We start from the raw sequence: 22,011 nt of genomic DNA on the forward strand, positions 1-22,011 counted from the left end.
CAGAAGTAAATTGTAATCCCTGTACATTTTGCTGTATGATGTCCTTTTGTTGTTCTGTTGTTTATGTCTTCTTGTGGAACCTACTGCTGCAGGTCTCCCTTGAAAAAGAGACCATTGATCTCAATGGGATTTTACCTGGATAAATAAAGGTTTTGAATTGAATTGAATTGAAGGAGTTGCACTCCCACACAAAAACATTCTCAGGCAAAAAGACATACAAAAATGTGAAAACCACATAGTTGACACCACCTCACACACACACACACACACACACACACACACACACACACACACACACACACACACACACGTTTAAAACACACACACTCCTGTCAGCACGGTGCACTTTCCACCTCTGGGTGAAGCTGCTTTATGATGGGCGTTGGAAGCAGCAGCCTGTGTCTGAAGACACAATCACAACATGAAGAAACCACAGCCTGGGTGGAGCCGGCAGCTCACAACTGAAACACCATCATTTGGCAACAGATAATTATCACTTTAGGTTTGTTGATACCATCCACCATCGGCTGCTGCTGGCCAGACGAATTAGAGCTACTAATTGTTTTACCTTCAGACCTGCTGAAACAGACACAGTGAGGTCGTTGTTTTATGTTGCTCAAATGACTTTATACAAAATAAAATAGAAATACAGAAGTAGCTGCTTCAGTGTGTGTGAGTGTGCAGTTCTTGTTTCACACACTGCATCTGTGGGAGTATGAGGAAGTAACTGTTTGATTCTTGCAGTGGATGTTTTGCAGGTCGCAGGCTGCTGTTGGCTCGGACCGTCTGCCTGCCTGTGGAGGCTGCAGTCTGAGGAGCTCAACCTGTGGATTATAACCACAGACGCACAAACTCTCAACGTTGGACACCTGAGGAGGAGAGGAGGCCCGCTGGAACAATGGTACGGTACCACACCTTCATTCATTTACTTTGTCACACACACACACACACACACACACACACACACACACACACACACACACACACACACACACACACACACACACCTATAGGGAGCTGTATTATGTGTGTACGCTACAATAACCAGAACCAGTTAAGATAACATACATATATCATTTCAAAAGGCGAAGACGATTTTTTAAGTCTGTTTTCTGGCTATTAAAATGACAACAGCTCACAGTTACCTGCATTTCATACATCACTTTATATCTGACAAGACATAAGAGGGTATTTCACGCTCTAAGTTCAGTTGTGATATGATAAAGGATATGATAGTGTGTCTTAAAAGGTAATCTCTTCAGAGAAACATCAGCAGCAGAGTGAGTTTCCTCTTTTCCCCTTTCCTTTAAAACAAAAGGCAGCTCAAATAGATAGAGAAATAGCTTATCATTTGTTATCAAGAACCAATTTCCTTTCCACAGTAGGTGCATATAAAGCAAGACACACATCTAAAAGATACTAAATCAAATTTAAGATTTAAAATAATGTTGATTTTGACTCATTTCATTAGGAGCTATACAGAGAGGAAGTCCACAGAACATGTAGGTGTTTGTGTTAAAGTTTTGAGAGAAAAATTACAATATACAGTGGAGTTATCGAGCTGTACTGTAATCTCGGTTTAGTAGATTTAGCTCACAGGGTGTTGCAAACAGCTTTGGCAGCCCCTCCTGTGAGCAGCAGGCCGTTGCAGGAAGAGAACCAGTAGCATGTACAAAGTTTGTCGAGTTTCACAAGAGGCAGAGATGAGGTGTGAGAGGAGGAAGTGGACTACAGGAGATGCCTGCAGTTTCTGTCACAACACTTCCTTCTGACACACAGAGCGGACCTCAGACATCATAACTCACACAGCTCTATTGCTAAGGTCATGACATGCTGCCAACTGTCTTTAAAATCTCTTAAATTAATCTCAATGAGTAGTTTCAAAAGTGAAAATGTAGAGATGAGTTTAACTTCCTGTGTTTTCTCTCCAACCTTTACCACCTTCATGTTTTAAATTATTATCCTTTCAAAATAAGAGTCATAATTAAATGCAGGTGCATAGAGCTGAGGAAGCCACATGTAATTACATCTGCTGCCAGGAAGTATGACAGGTGTTAAAGGGTCAGCTCGTACGGCAATTTTGTATGACTATGCAGAAAGTTCCTGTTTGTTGCGGCGAGGTTTTTGAGATCAGGGCTGGTGTATCTTCTGCCATTCACCACAAAAAGACAAAGTTGACTGACGTTTTGTCTGTGGTTCTCAATGCATAAGAATGTTGCCTCTCAACTCCACAGCTCTCTAGAAACGGTCCAATATCTAAAAAGCAGAAAAAGGTTTCTCAATGGAAACTTGTCACAGTGACGTCAGTGGTTCTTCGCAAATGTCAGAAAAACGATACATCTTCCGCCCGCCAGCTACACACCTGTTCAATTTGGTGTATGCATCTTGTATGGTAGTGGTGGTGGGGACAACAACTGTACACAGACAGAAAAATAAACACCTGACTAACAACTAAAAACCTCTTCTGTGTTAGTTCCTACTGTCGGTGTCTTGAGGCGCACATTTTGCCATGATGACAAACACACAGACTTGCAAAGTGAAACAATACAAGCGTTGATGTAGTGGCTGGTAATTATCCACAATTCACACTGGCTATGTGAGACGTTGACACATGAGTATATCTTGAGTTTTTCCCATATACACTGATTGATAGCATTTCTGCTTTTGGTTGTATTTAGATGAACACTCATGACTTCCGTCTGAATTTCCCTCGAGGATGTTTAAATTATAGAAATAAAAAACCCTCTTTAGTAAGCTAAAGCTTTCTCTGACATATTTAGTATCTTAAAACCTCCATGTTTGCACAACTTTGTACCAACATTTCATATTTAGGATTTCTTCTTTTGTATGATAATTTCAGAAGTTAAAGTATTTTTATAGGCAGATGTGTGGGTTCATACTGTAAACTGTTCTTTAATTTTCTGTTAGTTATAAGAAATGAAGGAAAAGGAAGTGAACAAAAACGTATTTAGTGGGGTTATATAGTCATTTTAATCCTATTGCTGTGTCTGAATAAACACTAAAGAGAAGCAATTAGTTATGATTGGCAGCTCTGTCCTTTGTAATGTCACGTGACTGCCAGGCTGAGGTGCAACATTTGAAGGGTACCTGTATTAGTTTCCCTGTGATCAGTAATGTAGGTTGAAGCCGAGACCACAGCCCAACCATCATGCCAGAGACTAAACAGACTTCACACATCAAACAGCCCAACATCTTTAGGGAAAACCTAAACACAACAAGTCAACAGGAAACATGTCTGGGGAAGCCTGATCATAACAACACAACCATTATTAATCCTAGCCTGTCCTTGTGATCAGGTATTAATACATGTTAACATATAGTCAGACACATCACAAAGTTTGGCGGTGCTTCTTTAAAAATGTCCATCTTAGTTAGCTCACCTCATCTGTAACCTGTTGCTTGGCAACAAGCACCAGCTTCCTGTAATGGCAACCACAGTTTGTTACGTTTTTAAAAGCCACAAACACGTAATCATTAACCTTCTTTATTACAGACGTTAAAGTGCCCGCTCTGTTTCTGTCTGTTTGTCTACCTTTCTTTCTTTCTTTTTGTTTGTTCCTTATTTGTTTGTTTGTTTTTTGTTGTTCATGTGTTGTTTGCTTGTAAGTTCCTTTCTGTATTTTAATGTATTCTCTCTGTATTTCTTTATTTGATTTAGCTTGTTTCTGTTTTGTTTGTTCTAATTTGTTATTTATTTCATTTTCATTTCCTTTTTGTTTTGTTTTTTTACCTTTTTATTTTTTCCTTGGTTCCCTTTTTTCTTGTTATTTAAAGTTACTCCAACTTTAAGTAAGACATAGATTATAAAGCATATAATGTCTCAAGTAGGTCAAGCCCCGAAAAATAGTGGATTCACCCCAGCCTTTTCACTTTCTATAAAAACCATTGTCTCCAATCCCAAGCCAAGCTTTTTACAAACAATAGAAAGCTAAAAAATAAGAATGAATTCACAATGAAAGTGGCACCTCAACAACATGATGAACGTGTGTATCTCTTTCTCTGGTGTGTTTCAGGCGAAGTACCACTGGCAGAGTCAAAATGTGAAGCAAAGCGGCGTGGACGACATGGTGCTGCTATCCAAAATCACTGAGGACGCCATCGTGGACAACCTCAAGAAAAGATACATGGACGACTACATATTTGTATCCTGCAAGCTCACGTTTACATTTTAGTTTTGTCATATTGTTCCATTTTGTTTTTAATTCTGGTCCGTCTTATAATAGCTAACTTATAATAGTTATAGCTGTCACAAATATTGATTTTGAATTTAAAATGTTTTAATACAGGGAAATTAGGAAGATTATTATCAGCAGCTACAGCCTGAGCTGGCGTCAGAGTTTAAAAAACAAACAAACAAACTCTTGGTGACATACAGTAAGCGAGAAGTACTGATGTGACGTTAAGCCATTATGTGTCAATAATATAAATCAGATCCAGGCCCCATGCCTAGGATCATTTTTTATCTCTCAAAATCACCGGAAAAACAAATCCTAATATGGTGAAAAACATCCATCTCCACTGGAATATGCTGACACAAAACAAAAATGCACACTACTGTAGAAACTAACTACATGTATGTATACATATAAATACATAAACATATAAGGGCATAAATAAAATGAAACTCTTCCCCTTTTGCATTCACCAAATGACTCAACAGCTCACTTCCGTCTTCTTAAAGCACAGCTGAATTTCAAACCCATATTTAGAGTCAGGAAACCAAATTCACATCAACTCCACAAGCAAGAGCAGCTGGCATCACCTCCGATATTAATTCTATGCAGCATTAAGTCATGATTACAATGGATTACTAATGTTTTTAGAATGACTATTATTGAATCATCAATCATTAACTACCTATCGGCCATTTACATTTTAAGTCAACATGTAACTCTTCTGTTGTAGCTCATATGTTGCAGCCGATAGCTGTTTGTGCTTATCATTAAATTGTATTTTAATTTATCTGAAAAGCTCTTTAGTCCACTGGTTTTGTTGGTAAATATACTGTATACAAGTTCTTGAACTTCGCTGCTCAGACGTACATCGGCCCTGTGCTGATATCAATCAACCCGTTCAAACAGATGCCGTATTTCACTGACCGAGAGGTCGAACTCTACCAAGGAGCTGTGAGTAAAAGAGGCATTTCATCACCAATATCCTGTTAATACGGGTTGTTTTTGTTAATCTATTATCTTTCTGTCTGTGTGTGTCTGTAGGCCCAATATGAAAACCCCCCACACATCTACGCCTTGTCTGACTACATGTACAGAAACATGATGATCGATGCAGAGAATCAGTGTGTCATCATTAGGTGAGCAGCTTTGCCTCTTAGGGTTTTTATTGGCTGTCTCAGTGTTGGTAGTTTGAGTAATATGTAGTTGATTTGTTGTGTGGCTTATTTTCTTATTTTGTGTTAGCGGTGAGAGTGGTGCAGGAAAGACGGTGGCAGCCAAATACATCATGGGTTACATTTCCAAAGTATCTGGAGGAGGATCAAAAGTGCAGGTAGAGACAGAAAGCAATGACTCTAGACCTCTTTAAATATCCATCAGCGCGAAGTAGAGGTATTTCTGTCGTGTCTCACACTGAGTCACTGTTTGTATGTCTGTTTCAGCATGTAAAAGACATCATCCTACAGTCAAATCCTCTGCTGGAAGCCTTCGGTAACGCCAAGACCGTCCGCAACAACAACTCCAGTCGTTTTGTAAGTATGACCTTTAGTGGAACACCTACTGTGGACATTACCTATAGCTCTTGTAGGCAATTTATTTATAGAAGTATTGTATATTTACCCCACACATCACCGACAGTCTTGGCCAGTGGAATAATGTGTTTTGTTTGTCCGTCCTTATGTCCCATTCTCTAGAAACGCCCTGAAGGAACTTATAATCCTGTAATGAGATTTATATATGACAAATATTCAGTAGCCAATTTGTCAAAGCAAAAATGAATTTAGTTTCAGCTAACAGCCGCTGAGGTTTGGTGCTTACAAAAATACACAGGGTCTCAGCAGTGGTCCTGATGCATACATTTCACACCTATAAACCACATCAGTGTGCACATCAATTTGTAACGTTTCCTGTCACAGTTGAAGCAGCGGTGTTCAGGTCAATGCAGTTCGATGTGTTTATGCGGATGTAGTAATGATGGAAGTCACAGTTTATATCTGAAAATAAATGCTGCATTTGTTGAGAACTGTCCCATTCTGACAACAGTCGTTTAGGACATCTTAATTATATCTATGCTAAGTTTATTTGCTTGTATTTTTGTCTACAATAAAGTTTTGTGTCAGGATGGGTACACAATGAGTTGCTTAACCTTTGCCCCTGTTAATTTGATTGGATTTCTCTACTGACAGCCAGTTTGTTGCCTTCGTTTTTTGCATCCACCAGGGGAAATACTTTGAGATTCAGTTCAGCAGAGGAGGAGAGCCAGACGGCGGCAAAATCTCAAACTTCCTGCTGGAGAAGTCGAGGGTGGTGAACCAGAATGAAAACGAGAGAAACTTCCACATTTACTATCAGGTCAGGAGTCACAGCCACTTTAAAATGACTAAAGAAACCTCCTTCTTTTGAAACTCGTATTCCCCAAATGTTAGTGCATGATACCTTCACATTTACCTGCTCTTCTTCCTGCACTGTTGTCCTGTAGATGATAGAGGGTGCAAACACTCAGCAGAAAGAGGCCCTGGGCATCATGACGCCAGACTATTACTACTATCTCAACCAGTCTGGGACCTACAAGGTGGACGGGACCAATGACAGCAAAGACTTCCAAGAGACTATGGTACGTATATTTATATACTGTAGAAACACAGCAGTGGTCGGGACCCTCTGAGGGGTCACAAGATAAAAAAATGGTTTACTTTTCTCTTATGGTTCTTTCTAATTTATAACTACATTGTTTACATCTTTTGGTATATAAATATGTATTCAAAAGAAGCAATCTGTGGCGTTTGGAGGGGAATATCCCCCCTTTTGATGTTCCCCTTGTGACGCGGATTTGCATGCATTATCCTAAGGGACCAGATGCAAAAAAAAGTATGATAATGGCCTTAATAAACAACGAATCATTTAGAAACTAAAATTATTAAGATCAAATTGCCTGATTTTGATTAATTAATAGCTCAGAGCCACTTTATGGCCCTCATTTTAGTATTGAGTATATCAAGTTCCCAAACAAAGCTTCAGTTGGCCATTGCAATTAAAGCATAAGACTTTGTGATTTACCCTGTAGTCTATGAAGGCATAAAATTCCCCAATCAAAAAAAGCAAAATATGTTTTTAATCATCAAATGAAACAGACTTTAAAGGGGACCTATTATGCAAAATGCACTTTTGTATGTCTTTTATACATAAATATGTGTCCCCGGTGTATCAGGGAACTCACGCAGCGTCAGAAAATAAAACCCTCTCTCCTCCGTACCCAAATCTCTAAAAACGGGTGTACAACGGAGGTGATCCAGATTTGCGGCCGATATGACGTCAAATCGGCGGCGGACCCACAGCACTATCAGAAACGTTGCTATCAGAAACAATGCCCAACTGTTTTGGACTTAATATGGTCGGTGTTTACATTAGCATCGCTAACACTCAGAGCTAACCTGTACTGGAGAGAGCATGTGTGTGTGAAGAAGCAGGAAATAAAAAGGAACTCATCTTGTGGTATAACCGGCAAGAGAGAATTTGTATTTATTTTATTTAAACAGGTGAAAATCTCATTGAGACACAGGGTCTCATTCTCAAGAGAGACCTGTTTATACGGGTTTGTACCCAGAATCAGCACTTTTGTAACAGAAAGTGAAATAGAGGGATATGAGGCATGGCTAGAATGGGTGATCTGTTTGGTTTTTTGACCAAAACACTTCATAGACATTTTTTTATATTTTTTATTTATCTGAGACCTTTAATATAGTTTTGACAGTCAAATATTTCATCTTAATCTCATCCATACTTATAATAATAATATTAATACATTGGATTTTTCTAGCGCTTTTCCTAATGTTCAAAGACGCTTATTACTTGTTTGTAAATTGCGACAAACTGCTGCCTTCACTGTATGTTTTGGTGTCTCTGGTTTCCAGGAGGCCATGCAGGTGATTGGGATACCAGGAGACATCCAGGCTCAGGTTCTGCAGATCGTCGCAGGCATCCTCCACCTGGGAAACATCACCTTTATAGAGGCAGGCAACTATGGGCAGGTGGAGAGCACAGACTGTGAGTCACATGCATTCACTCATCCATGCAGCTGCACAAACATTCCCACCCGGCATATAAGATGTCCCATGTTCTCCCCGAGGGATATGAGCAAATTAGAGCTCACAATGAAAAATCAGTCCCATGGCGAACACCCTGCTAATTAATAGAGTTGGTGAACATCAGTACGGCCTTGTTTATCTTCTCCTTTATTTGCTGCCTGGGGATTCCCTGCACAATAGATAATTGGTGTTCACATCTGCTAGCATCGTGCAATTAAATCTACTGCGGATTTAATTCAGTTAGGTTTTACATTTACTGCGGAAAGATACAAGGCTGCACATAATTACCTATTTTTGTATTGAATATTGTGATAACGATATTACTTACGAAATTAATTAATTAAATAAACATAATAAATGGTATTCAGTTTTGCAATGCTTTCAGTATTCTGCTTAAATGCTAGACTTTTTTAGAAAGAAAAAAAAGGAAGTTATATATCTAAAACATTTTTTATTGAAAATTGAACTGAAACAAAACACACCAAGAAAGAAAAGAACAATACATTCACATTTTTAACTGCAGTTCTCTACTGATTCGCCCTTTCAACTAAATACAAAAATATCTGACTTCAATATTGCATCTTTACCGATGTGTTTAATACACAAGAAAAGCCATATACAGACAATGCAGTCCCTCAATCTCAAAGCTGCCACATCTGCATCTTTATTATAAGCCATGTAGGCATAATTGATAAGCTTTGTTTATTAAAATCTTTGGCTATTCTTTGCTTCAGTGCTTGCATTCCCCGCCTATCTGCTTGGCATCGACCCCAACCGTCTGCAGGACAAGCTGATCAGCCGCAAGTGGGATGGGAAGGGAGAGTCCATCAAAGTGACTCTGAACCAGGAGCAGGCCACCTACACCCGAGACGCCCTCGCCAAAGCCCTCTACGCACGCCTCTTTGACTACCTGGTGGAGGTATTTAAACCTTTTATCTCAGTATCAACAGATGAAATGACAGGAGAAAACAATCCTCTTTTTACAGAGATACCAATGCAAGTTGAGATACTGTAAATGCATTTTAATTTAATATTTCCCTTCTGGTTTTACCCTGTCTGTTTTCTCCAGTCCGTAAATAAAGCCATTCAAAAACCATGTGAAGAATTCAGCACCGGAGTACTTGACATTTATGGCTTTGAGATATTCCAGGTTTGTCCTCTTACAGCTAACAGTTTCATAATATTGAAAGACAGCCACTGAAAAGAACATATGTTAGTTTAAAAGATGGTGCAGCACAGCAGGATTTGTTTTACTGTGGTGATAATCTCACATTGACGTGTTTTTCCCTCCTCGCAGAAAAACGGCTTTGAGCAGTTCTGTATCAACTTTGTCAACGAGAAACTGCAGCAGATCTTTATTGAACTGACTCTGAAGGCTGAGCAGGTAGCTGAACTGCTTTTGTTGCATTCCTAACCTCTGGCACATCTCTTAATTTGCCTTCTTGTCTCTTGACATATGCACTATGTATCAGGGTTGGGTTTAATTTAGTCTGAATATGGTAGTAAATTATTTAAATATAATCTCTTGAAAATATTTCATTTAAACTTTTCTCTTTCTTATGTCTTATTTTCTCTCAGGAAGAGTACGTTCAGGAGGGCATCAAATGGACTCCCATCGAGTACTTCAACAACAAGATTGTGTGCGACCTGATTGAAAATAAATTGGTAAGCTCTTAACTGTATCCCCATAACAAATAATACTAATAAGTAATACATTTACTAATAAGCAAATATACGGTATACAGGCTTTACACTGATGAGTTTGAGGTGGTTCAAACAAGAAAACATGCATTTATTCTGCACTCAAGTGCTTTGCCTGAAAATAAAAATGGCGTCTATGACTCATAAAGAAAAGCGGCAACCACAAGGTCCGAAACATAATATACAATCATCTTGTGTAATATACTATGTTTAATCTGTATTTTTATTCAACTGCTTTTGGTACTTATAGACTTGCAAATGTATTTTGCATGTCTTTCATGGTTTTACCCATATTTTAAATGGGACATTGTCTTCTTCTTTTATTATTTACTTAACATCAAATTATGACACTTTAAACTCTATGTTTGCATTAAGGATATTTATTTTTCCTTTATTTTTACAAGACACTTCCAAATGTGTAATATCAGTTGCAAGTGGTAGATTAATTCACACCATTCCCTCCTTGCAGAACCCTCCAGGCATAATGAGCGTTCTGGATGACGTGTGCGCCACCATGCACGCCAAAGGAGAGGGTGCAGACGGCACGCTGCTGCAGAAACTGCAGGCCGCCGTGGGAACGCACGAACATTTCAACAGCTGGAACTCTGGTTTCGTCGTACATCACTACGCTGGCAAGGTAGGAGCCTGACTCTCCTGGAGCATAAATACTACATATTTTACTACTTACTAATTTAAGTTAATTTCAGACACATAGGTCCATATCAGTATGGAAATAGTAATAAATACATATGCAAGGATAACAACAAACAGATACAATCATCAATCAGTCTGCTGTGCTTAAATCACATGCAGATACTTGTTCCAACTTTTCCAAACCCTCATGTTGAACTTAAGTCATTTTATATCCGTTAAAGCCATTCAAATTATATTTTTAAAGCAATTATTTGCACATACATTGTACATGAAATTCCAAAGCAAAGCATGAAAGATGGGCACTATTCACAAACATATAACTTGCACTTCTGAATGCATCATTAAACCTGAATAGACAAGATAGTGTATTTTTTATATTTGAAACGGCACTATTGCTTGTGTAGTTGCTGGCAGATGTGTTGGTCATGTGTTGTATGACCCAATTAAACTGAAAGCACATCTGGATTCAAAGCTGTATAGGAAATAACCTAAGGATGTTCTCTACTAAATAATAATGGTTGCCTGCTTTATAAAGTCTACCCTGCAGTTCTAACATTGCGTCCTCTCAGGTGTCGTACGATATCAAAGGCTTCTGTGAGAGGAACCGGGATGTGCTGTTCCCCGACCTCATCGAGCTCATGCAAAGCAGTGAATAGTAAGTCTCTCACACTTTCTGGTGCTTCCACTCTTGGTTTGTTTAGTAAATGCATTAAAATAAAGAAATTGAATTTCTCTTTGCAGTCACTTCATCTGTAGCTTGTTCCCTGAAAAACTCAACACAGATAAGAAAAGCAGGCCGACCACAGCCAGCTCCAAGATCAAGGTGAGAGTTTAAGCTGAGAGTTTAACCTAAGAATGAACTTAAAGTTAAAATGTTTTGGGTGTAACATTGCATTTCTGTTGCTTTCGACAGAAACAAGCCAATGATCTGGTGAGCACGCTGATGAAATGTACTCCACACTATATCCGCTGCATCAAACCCAATGAAACAAAAAGACCCAAAGACTGGGAGGAGAGCAGGTCAGCACCCTCACTGTGACAAACATTAACCCCTTAAACTAAGGGTAAACACTTTTTCTTCAGTTCTATGAATGGTGGCATTACTTTTGTTTTTCAGGGGGAGGCATCAGGTTGAATATCTCGGACTGCGGGAAAACATTCGTGTAAGAAGGGCTGGATTTGCGTACCGCAGACCCTTCAATAAGTTTCTGATGAGGTGAGTTTAATCCCTTTAAATAGGTATGACTGTTTCTGCATGTTTCTACTGAAAGAAGAACACAACACAAACACAAAGTCTCTCAAAAATAAATGTTGGTTGGTGTTATAGGGTTGCCAATTACAGGGTCTTTGCAGTCCGCTGTGAGCTAATAAAGGTGGTATGGCAAATATGTGACATGACAGCATGACATGAGTAAAGTGTGTATATGAGTTTAAAGTTTCTACATATTGGAAATAAACTGATGCTATTATGGAAATACACAAAGGCAAACCTAATTCAAAATGTAACATTTATCCATGATGAACTTGCACATACGTATAAGTTATACAACAAATGTAAATGCTGCCTGTTACATAAAAACAATATGACTTGCTTAGGTAAGCTGCATTTTATATTCTCAGAAACTATAACATTTATATTGTAAGAATGTAACTTTATAACAAAAATCACACAAACTAGCTTGACACATTTGAACTTTGAGTTCTGAATGACTTTCCAGCAGCAGCAATATCAATAAACACTTCCCCACCTCCCCTTCAGTATTTGTGTTCATAAAGCATTGTGTGTGTGTGTTTTTTTTCGTGTGCAGGTATGCCATTCTGACAGCGGAGACGTGGCCATGTTGGAGGGGTCCGGAGCAGCAGGGGGTCCTTCACCTCCTCCGCTCCGTCAACATGGATACTGACCAATACCAGATGGGCCGCAACAAGGTCTTTGTGAAGAACCCTGAATCGGTAACAAATGGTTTATACATTTTAGTCTGGGTTGGGTTTTGCTTTTGTATTGATCAGTACATCTACTCTCGTCCTGTACTTAGATGCACATCTTAATTCATGGGAAATGATTGTACTTCATGCTCCAATACATTTATTTGAGACTTTACTTACTTTACAAATCGACTGTTCTGTTCTGAGTTTTTCACTAGGCGCTTAAAGGTTATTGTTAAGCTTTCAGGTCCTCATCTTTTCACTGTTGTGGTTCATTTGCACTGCTCTCATTGTGTTGTTTGGGTTAGGGTGAGCAGACAGACACAATTGTAAACTATCTGGTTGACATAATTTAGGGTTTAGCAGCTTAAGAGTCATATATATCTATGTTAAAGACCAAATACAGAGCTAAATAAAGTGGATAATGGACTAACATTCATCGCAATGACATAAATACAAATATGAATTAAGTTAATCTAGAAATATGGAGGTGTAAATAAACAGATTGCAAACTAGTTTTCCATCTCATTTTATAAGGTGGTGCTGTGTATGTGTTTTGTTTCTGCTGCCAAAACATAGCCTTTTCAGGTATAAGTAAATAATCGTAAAACGTTCTCATCCACGTATTGATCTGCATGTGTTGAAATAAAGCTCTTCAAAGGACCGGCTGATATATTTCTGTGAGCAGAATCAGAATCAACTCCTTTATCCGTCCCGTCCCACAAAGGGGACATTTGCATTGTTACAGCAGTATAAATAGAGACTTAAAATCAAAATAACACACTATTAGATAAAAAGGCATGCACAAAGTATTTAAAATAAAAACGTACCGAAGTACATGTAAACATAAAGGAGACGCTCATTTTACAAATGGATCGTTCTAATTGATAGACACAACATTGCTTTAATCCAGATAGATTATGACACATCCTAAAATGCATGATACATTTAACCTCCTTCCTCTTGCTGTATGCTCCACAGCTTTTCCTTCTAGAGGAGATGAGGGAGAGGAAGTTCGACACTTTTGCCAGGATCATTCAAAAATCCTGGAGGAGATGCATCGCCAGGAAGAAGTATGAGCAGATGAGAGAGGAGGGTAAGGGACAAATGAAACACCATTACTATGTTTCCACCAAACAGATGGAGCTGTGATTCTTAATGTTCTTCCCTTTCTTGCGACACAGCCTCAGACATCCTGTACAACTCGAAGGAGCGAAGGAGGAACAGCATCAACAGAAACTTTGTGGGAGACTACCTCGGCCTGGAGCAGAGGCCTGAGCTGCGGCAGTTCCTCGCCAAGAGGGAGCGCGTTGACTTCGCCGACTCCGTCAACAAGTTTGATCGCAGATTCAAGGTGAAGCTCTATGACGCTTATGTGTTAAACTTGATCAACAAGAAAACTACTGATGTTAGAAATGTGCAAACATCTTCCCCTTTTAAAGATTTAGGTAAGGGTTCTCTTTGGGGACTTCTCCTTCCTGACATTGCTCACAGTTCTCACTTCCTTTTTTCTCACCACCCAGTCTATCAAGAGAGACTTGATCTTGACCCCCAAGGGGATCTATCTGATTGGTCTAGAGAAAGTGAAGAAAGGACCCGAGAAGGGGCAGATAAAGGAGGTGCTGAAACGAAAGCTGGAGTTTGGGAACATCAGTGGCGTCTCTCTCAGGTGGGTGTCCAGTTCAAAACTAATACTTTAACTACACCTGGCGATGCTGACTTGTGGTGGAAACTGTGGTGGAAAATTCAAGAACTAAAATGCTGTTGTGTCGGTCAATAACCACATATGAGAACTCACAGTTTGCAGCATGAGTAAATATAACAGACGAACATATTGAACTGTAAACTCTCAGAAGACGGGCTTCTTTTTGATCTCTGCTGAGAGCGTGACATTTCAGGGCCAGGGCCAGTTTCACAAACAGAATAAAGAGTGTATTCAAATGTTGAGGTACTTGCAGTTCAAACAAAAATACATTTCCCCATTAGACTGTTCACATTGTTTCTGCTTAAGTAAGTGTTTAAGGATCAAATACATACACAAATCCAATATAAGATAAATACATTGTGGTTTTACTACTTGTACTTTAGTACAGACTCAAAATAATTGTTCCAATCCTTAGTTTATGCCACTTTACAGTATATTTCAGTGGTAAAGTAAGATTTTAAAGGCAGGACTTTTACTTATATGGAGTATATTTTCGCTCTGTGGTATTGGTATTTTAACCTAAGATCTGAATATGTATTCCACTGCCTAATCTCTTAAACGGACCCTTGTAATCATTAAACTTACTGAAATGTCAGTATCATTATTTGAACTTGTTCAGTTTGCCATGAACGGACATTTAAAGTGCTAGTTGTATTTTTGTGTGTGCTGAGAAGCTCTTAATGTTTTGTTTTTCCTCTTCAGTACGAGACAGGATGATTTCTTCATCCTACATGAGGCCCAGTACGACAGTCTGCTGGAGTCCAACTTTAAGACAGAGTTCCTCAGTCTGCTGTCCAAACGCTACGAGGACATCAACAAGAGAAAACTGACGATCTCCTTCACCGACAGGTGGACCAACACACACACACTCAGGCAGCCACACATTCACATAGAAAACACAAACCACTGACACACTTTGTTCCCACTCAGGTTGGAGTTCAGAGTGAAGAAGGAGGGCTGGGGTGGAGGAGGCTCCAGGATGGTGGTGTTTCTGAGCGGGCAAGGGAACCTGGCTCAGATCAAACCCGGTGGGAAGACCCTCACCATCACAGTGGGTGACGGTCTGCCAAAATCTTCCAGTAAGTCCTAATAAATTATGAAAATACATAGCCTTGATATAACAACGAGCAAGTCAAAAAGTTTGAGGAAATGTATTCTACGAATTTGTTTTCAAAATGAATTCCTTGACACCAATTATTGTTAACACGAATGTTGCATGATCTTTCTTTAGAGCCAACGAGGAAGGGTGCCCCGCAGTCTCAGGGTGGTGGAGGGAGAAATAATGTTGGGAACAGAGGTAAAGTCTCAACTCTACCAGACTGTCATTGTTCAAAGCAAATTCCTCGTATGTGTAAACCTACTCGGTAATTAAACCAAGCATTTTATGGTTCTAAACTTCATATTGAAAAATTCTAACATTTTACACCACTACACTTATCACAGCTACAGTTACAACTTGCTTCAATATTAGGTTTAACATACAAAACTGATGTCAAAGATCTTGTAAAATATTACTTATTGTAGATAAATTACCCAACAGTATGTAAAGTAATAGAATCCACTTTACTTCAACCAGTAGCGACAAAAGTGCTTCACACACAGGCACTTTTGTATAAACATAAAAAAATCATTAAGTAAAATATTATAACATTTTTCCCACCACTGACCACAAACACATTTAAAAAAACTGGATTTTTAAGTTAATAGTTTAAAAATCAGCAGTAATGTATATATTGATGTCTGCAGGTTGTTTGGGTTTTATCTTTATTCCACTTCCTCTCTCCTCAGGGCACCAGAATGGAGCAGCCAAGTTTTCCAGAGCCCCTCAGAGCCAACCATCAGAAATCACGTATTCTACCCCGAACAAACATGGCCGCCCACCCAGCACAGCCCCACCCAAACTGGGCTCCCAGAGGGCCCCTCGAGTCCCAGTCCACAACCAGAACAACCAGGGGAACATGGACTTCCTCAATGTGCCTGATCAGGGCATGTCAGGGTGAGAAAGACATTAAATAAAAGGGGAAGGGGGGATGATCACAGCATGTGTGGGTGGAGCTGATTAGTCACAAATAATCAGTGCACGCGAACTTTATGAGTCAAGGCACGTCAGGGTGAGGCATACCACTCACTAAGGCCAAACTAGTATATTATATTGAGGGAGATAAACCTGAGGGAGATAAACCTGTTTATAGAGAGCTGAAGTCCTGAGGCCTGTACTACGAAGCCGGATTTTCGCTTAGCGAGCTAACTTCAGGGAAAACTTGGGGTTTCCGGTCCTATGACGCTGGTTCACTTCTTAGCGGGCTAGATCTCCATGGTAACTTATGCTGAACGGCTAGCCTGGTCCGGAGCAGGTTAGGTTCCATGATAAGTGATCAACTCAGTGAAAGCACTTCCTGCTGACAAATCAGAGCTCAGTGTGCGGAGTTTAAAGCGATCAAGTCATATTACAGGAGAAAGGAAATACAGTTTAGACTGCCGGCAAAAATCACCGACTGTGTGAACGTGAACATTAATAGAATATCGCCTCCCATCTTCAGAGCAATCGGACTATTATAACATTAGTGTTAAGAAAGCTTACTTAAATATCTGCCACAACATAAGTAACCGGAGTAACATTACGTACAGTCCGCGGCACTGAGTGCAGACGTCGATGTTTCCCATTATCATTCATATCACATCATAATGTATCATATATTTCCTTATCTGAGTCAGCTTCTTGAGCCGTATCTGGCCGTGCAACACTTACAGTGTCACATAACATAACACATTAAGTTGACGAAACACTCGAGTCAAATGTAATTAAAGTCAGATCCACTCGTGTCTTAGACGGGGCAGTGATATCATAAACCTGTTAATGTATGCATTCAAACATTTTTTCTTTTACCAGCTGTATTCACCTTGCAGGTGCAACTATGTTGCTTTTATCCTGGATAAAGTGTTTAAGTCATGGATGTTTAAAGTTTAACGTCTTCATATTTGTCTAATTATTGTTGACTTTTCATTCAGGAAGTATGACGCGCTGCGCTGTCAGTACGCTTGTCCATGTTTGCGATTGGTCGAATGCTCCAAATACCACCCCTTTCATGTGAACGTGCACCTAACTAGATAGGGCAAAGCTGGCTTGAGTTAACGAGTTGATTTGTATTTGTATTTGTTTATGCTGTGTCCACCATCTCTGTAGCTTCCTCTAGGAAAAAGAAAAGAGAAATCAACGGAGAGACAAATGTTTTTGCAGATGCAGACATCATTACATACTTCTTGTGGGTCACAAGCGACGATTGAGAGGGACTGTTTTTTTATGAGTCTGTAACAGAACTTGATACTTTGACTTATAAGTAGACAAACCTGAAATAGCTCTCTGTCATTTAACCTCAAGTAAAGTTTACAAGTCCCTCTCGTCGTCAGGTCTTTTCATCTAATTGTCACATTTCTCTCACAGGAAACAGAGGAAGAGGAGCATCAGTCAGCGACCTCCTCCTGCTCCTAAACCACAGCCACGGCCCCAAGGGCCTCGCTGCCGGGCGATTTACCAGTACATCGGCCAGGACACAGACGAGATCAGCTTCGATGTCAATGACGAGTTCGACCTCGTCAAAGCCGGTAAGTGGATAAAAAGAAAGCAGGATGGACAAAGAAGAAATTAAAATAATGAAATTGTAGGCTCCTTATTTGCTGATCTGAATTGTACTCCTGTGGTAGAAAGGGAATGGATACCAAGCAGCCAGACATGTCCATATTTTAAATGGCTATACATTTGAATTCTATAGTTGTACTAGATTAATGCGCTGGTATTCATATGTTGATTATAATGGTCTCTAAGAACCTTCTCAGGGATGCAGATGGAAATGAAATAATAGCTAAATCTGGCATCTGCGAGGTGTAATAAGCTAAAATAATGATAAAGCTGACAGATTTAAAAGGCCCCACAGTGATTCATGATATTTCTCTCCGCTCACTCATTTTCTATGCAGATTCATCAGGGTGGTGGACGGGCAGGCATCAAGGAAGGGAAGGCCTTTTCCCTGGTAATTATGTGGAAAAGATCTGAAAATAACTTGATCTGTCTTTGGAGAAATATGTGTATTTTGTTCTGTTTGCTTTAAAAACTGCATGGTTGCATGGTAGGCCGTCATCCATAAACTGTCCAAGGGTGGACCGCGTTGACATTCCAGCAACATATAACTTGTTTGGCATCATTATGGTCAGAATAATCAAAAAACAGTTCCACTGCAAATAGCTGCTCAGGTTTTATCCGTTGTTGTTCTGAATGACAAGAGTTTTTATTTCACCTGGTCTCCCACAACAGCTTTCTCTGAGCTCTTACTTCCCTGAAGTTAAAGTTACAGAAAAATGACCTGAAAATAATGCATCGCCTTTTGGTGTCTACAGTGTTTTGTATTTTTCCTGAAGCTTCTCCAACATCCAATACTGCTCAGTATTTGTGATTAAGAAAGCAGCGTGAAATCAAGTAAAAGTAGATATTCCAAAATATAATTTGATTGTTGTGTTAAACATTTAACCGCTTCAGATCAATGAAATACCTTGAAAGCCACAATACATTTGATCTCAACTTTTAAAATAAATACATATATCACTGTTAGTATTTACTCCCATATTTTTTCAGCTAAATAAAAAACAAGAAATATATTTTCATATTTTGTACCTCAAGGAATTTTGCACTGGTTTTTGTGTTATCATCAGTAAGTTATAACATATGTCTAAATAACAAAAGAGAAAGTAATGTCTAATTAACTTTACATTTTAAAAAAGGTGTTTATTTCTGCTTTATTATTTTTGCTTTTTTAAATTTGTGGTTGATTTTGTAAAATAATGTAATTCTCTCACAGCCAATCAATATCTGTTTTTGTATGGAAAATAAAGAGTTTTAACCCTCTGAATCACTCTGATTTTTTTTGTTTTTTTACATACATGTTTTGCTTTAATCTCCAAATGGTAAAAGTCCTGTATTAATTTCAAAGTAGTTACAGCAACTAATATTTTTTTACATTATTTTTAATAAGAGATAAAAACGAACAATGCAGTTTTCGAAATAAAAAATACAGAGCAAACAAACTCATAAAGGTGCATTTACCTGTACTGATGTACTCCTGTAAACATGCACCCACATGAACTATGACATAGGCAACTGGGGGTTGTGGTATGTAACTTAGTATACAGTATTTACTCAAGTAATGTATGTGACGAAATTCTTGGGGCAAACAACTGGAAACACAAGAACAGCTTTGAATGGATGTCAGACATGAAAATGTATTGGAAGCTTCGGCCGTATTGACAAAGACACCTGTGCCCAAACCAACTCTGAGGTTCTGTCCCCTAAGATGCTCCTTCTACTAACAGACAGCTGGTAATCAAAACATTCCATCAGTAACCAGTTCAGCTTGTTCCCGATAAGCAGGCTCCAGAAGACCTCAGTCAGGTGAGGTTTACTCTCCGCCAAATTGCATGTTTAGCATGCAGAGAAATTCCTCAGATCAAACGTTCAAACCTGAACGCTGTAGGCTACAAGAATATAGCCACGGTACTCTCGCACAGCGAGAAGATGAAAAGGAACAGATATTCTGATGACGCCGGCCTATGTAGCCGGTGTCACGTGGGTCACAGGTGACTTTGTTGTTATTGGTACTCGAACTGCGCATGCGTGCGATGGATATATCCAGTGCTAAAGTACCGCCTCTGGCGGTCAGTATAGGGACGAAATAGAACTGCTGTCTGCACAGACAGAGGCCGTTTCTCAATCACGAGGAAACTGGCTTCCAAGCCATTATTTCAAGGATACTACGTCATCGAGTGCCGCCGAAGGACTGTTCCAATCTTCAGCATACTTGGAATTCCACCGAGGCAGCGTCCTTGGTTTGGGGGTAATTTCGAGGCTGCACATGGGTAGACTTCGCGTCCTTAAAATCCCCACAATGCTTTGCGCACGGACCAATTTCCCCAAATCTGTGGGGGAAAATGTAAGGTGGGCCTCTCATATGACGCACACCTGCACACTTGCTAGCCTGTTCCACTCTTCGTTTTCCGAATGCCAGGAAGGATTCTTGCCTAGGACAGAAGCATAGGTGGGAAGTAACTAAGTAGATTTACTCAAGTCAATTTTGAGATACTTGTACTTTACTTAAGGTTCAAGGCTTTTATATGTCATATACATACATAGCTAGAGTGTAGTTATGTCAATGAAAATCTTAGGTCCATGTTATGTTACTTAGTACTTCTACTCCACTACACCTTAGAGGTGAATTTTATACTTTTAATACACTGCAATTATTTAATACCCTTAGTTGCCGATTTGGATTAATAATGTGAAATATAATCAACAATTAAATAAGACTTTATAATCAACTTAAATGAGACTTTAGTTACACCTTGGGTAAATTCACAAACTAACCTGCAGTATATTAAGTGATTAAAACTAGCTGCAAATTTACCAGTTTTGATAACAATTTAATGCATCAATATTTAAAATCAAAACATATAATATGTGTTATTCTGAAATGGACCAATTTGGCATAATAAGTACAATAAGACAGAAGTGAAGAAGGTACTTGTATCGTGAGTATTTCAATTTTTACTACTTTATACTGCCAGAGCTACTTTTAAGATTCTGATTATTTATGTATAAACCAATTGGTAAAATATGTAAAATATTATGATTTGTTAAGCTATCCAAAACATATATAATCAGTAATGTATTTTTGTTCATTATAAAAGTAATAAATAGTTCTACCCAAATGATGATGATTATACAGCTATTAAGTGAATGTGACACACACACGCACACACCTTCTCTTCCGCCCACTCATTACGTTCATGCTTTTATTTTGGAATTTGCATAGCTGGTTTTGCCCACAGAGGAAGCAAAGCAGATGGACCGGTTGAACCTTCTTTACAGAGGAAACCTAAATCCACCTGTAACGCCTAAGGCCTGTACTACGAATTCAGTTCAACATACCCTGGACAGGGGCGCCGCCAGGGATTTAAAGCCGTCACATTGGTTACTTAAACTATAATTAGACAAATATGAAAACGTTAAACTTTAAACATCCATGACTTAAACACTTTATCCAGGATAAAAGCCACATAGTTGCACCTGCAAGGTGAATACAGCTGGTAAAAGAAAAAGTGTTTGAATGCATACATTAACAGGTTTATGATATCACTGCCCCGTCTAAGACACGAGTGGATCTGACTTTAATTACATTTGACTCGAGTGTTTCGTCAACTTAAAGGTGGGGTATGTAATTTATTTCAGAAACACTTTTTGTTATATTCCATGGAATGCTCTTAACATCCCGAAAGCAATGAATATGTAATGCTTTGACAATAAATACATGTTGTGGAAATATTTTCCAAGGCCCATAACTTTGACCCAGTTTATCAGTTCAAACTGTCCTGACTGAGCACACGCACCTCGTAACCTTGGCTGCTGTGCTCTCAGTGTTCTGTCTCCCTGTTCCTGCCTGTTGGCGTCAGCTGATAGAGGTGTTTTGATTTTATCTTGTTATGCAGCATGTTGATGATGCTCTCAGAACTAGCTAAATACATGGGTCTGAGGTAGAGTTCTTGAGAATTGACGTGGCAACCCACCCGTGCAGTCAGACCGCGACTGCTGTGATTTGTGATGTGAACTCTCCGGCCGAAACTCCAAATAAACCATCAGTGTTTGACATCAAAGCTCCTGCTCCACCGTGTCTCCTTCCTGAGTCGGTGACTCCCACTGCATTGC

At 39.2% G+C, this 22,011-nt stretch overlaps 1 protein-coding gene across 1 annotated transcript; it reads left to right on the top strand.

Annotated features, from left to right (window-relative positions):
- Positions 1-581: 581 nt before the first annotated feature.
- Positions 582-19,165, top strand: myo1f (myosin IF). The gene is made up of 29 exons (XM_034209725.1): positions 582-598; positions 745-901; positions 4,035-4,163; positions 5,058-5,147; positions 5,238-5,332; positions 5,439-5,526; positions 5,636-5,725; positions 6,414-6,545; positions 6,673-6,807; positions 8,105-8,237; positions 9,013-9,197; positions 9,348-9,428; positions 9,576-9,662; positions 9,857-9,943; positions 10,449-10,616; positions 11,203-11,288; positions 11,375-11,456; positions 11,547-11,653; positions 11,751-11,849; positions 12,442-12,586; positions 13,541-13,655; positions 13,744-13,913; positions 14,083-14,228; positions 14,967-15,113; positions 15,195-15,343; positions 15,496-15,561; positions 16,053-16,260; positions 17,707-17,867; positions 18,239-19,165. Exons 2-29 carry the CDS (start codon positions 899-901, stop codon positions 18,313-18,315), a joined length of 3,261 nt encoding a protein of 1,086 aa, XP_034065616.1. The 5' UTR covers positions 582-598; positions 745-898; the 3' UTR covers positions 18,316-19,165.
- Positions 19,166-22,011: the final 2,846 nt, after the last annotated feature.

Source organism: Gymnodraco acuticeps, unplaced genomic scaffold (genome assembly GCF_902827175.1).
Source record: "Gymnodraco acuticeps unplaced genomic scaffold, fGymAcu1.1, whole genome shotgun sequence".
In the NCBI taxonomy this organism is placed as follows: Eukaryota; Metazoa; Chordata; class Actinopteri; order Perciformes; family Bathydraconidae; genus Gymnodraco; species Gymnodraco acuticeps.

Excerpts from the sequence above, each read along its gene's own strand:
- myo1f (XM_034209725.1), top strand. Across the intron at positions 9,198-9,347 it reads TCTTTGACTACCTGGTGGAG|TCCGTAAATAAAGCCATTCA; the intron begins GTATTTAAACCT and ends TGTTTTCTCCAG. Across the intron at positions 9,663-9,856 it reads TGACTCTGAAGGCTGAGCAG|GAAGAGTACGTTCAGGAGGG; the intron begins GTAGCTGAACTG and ends ATTTTCTCTCAG.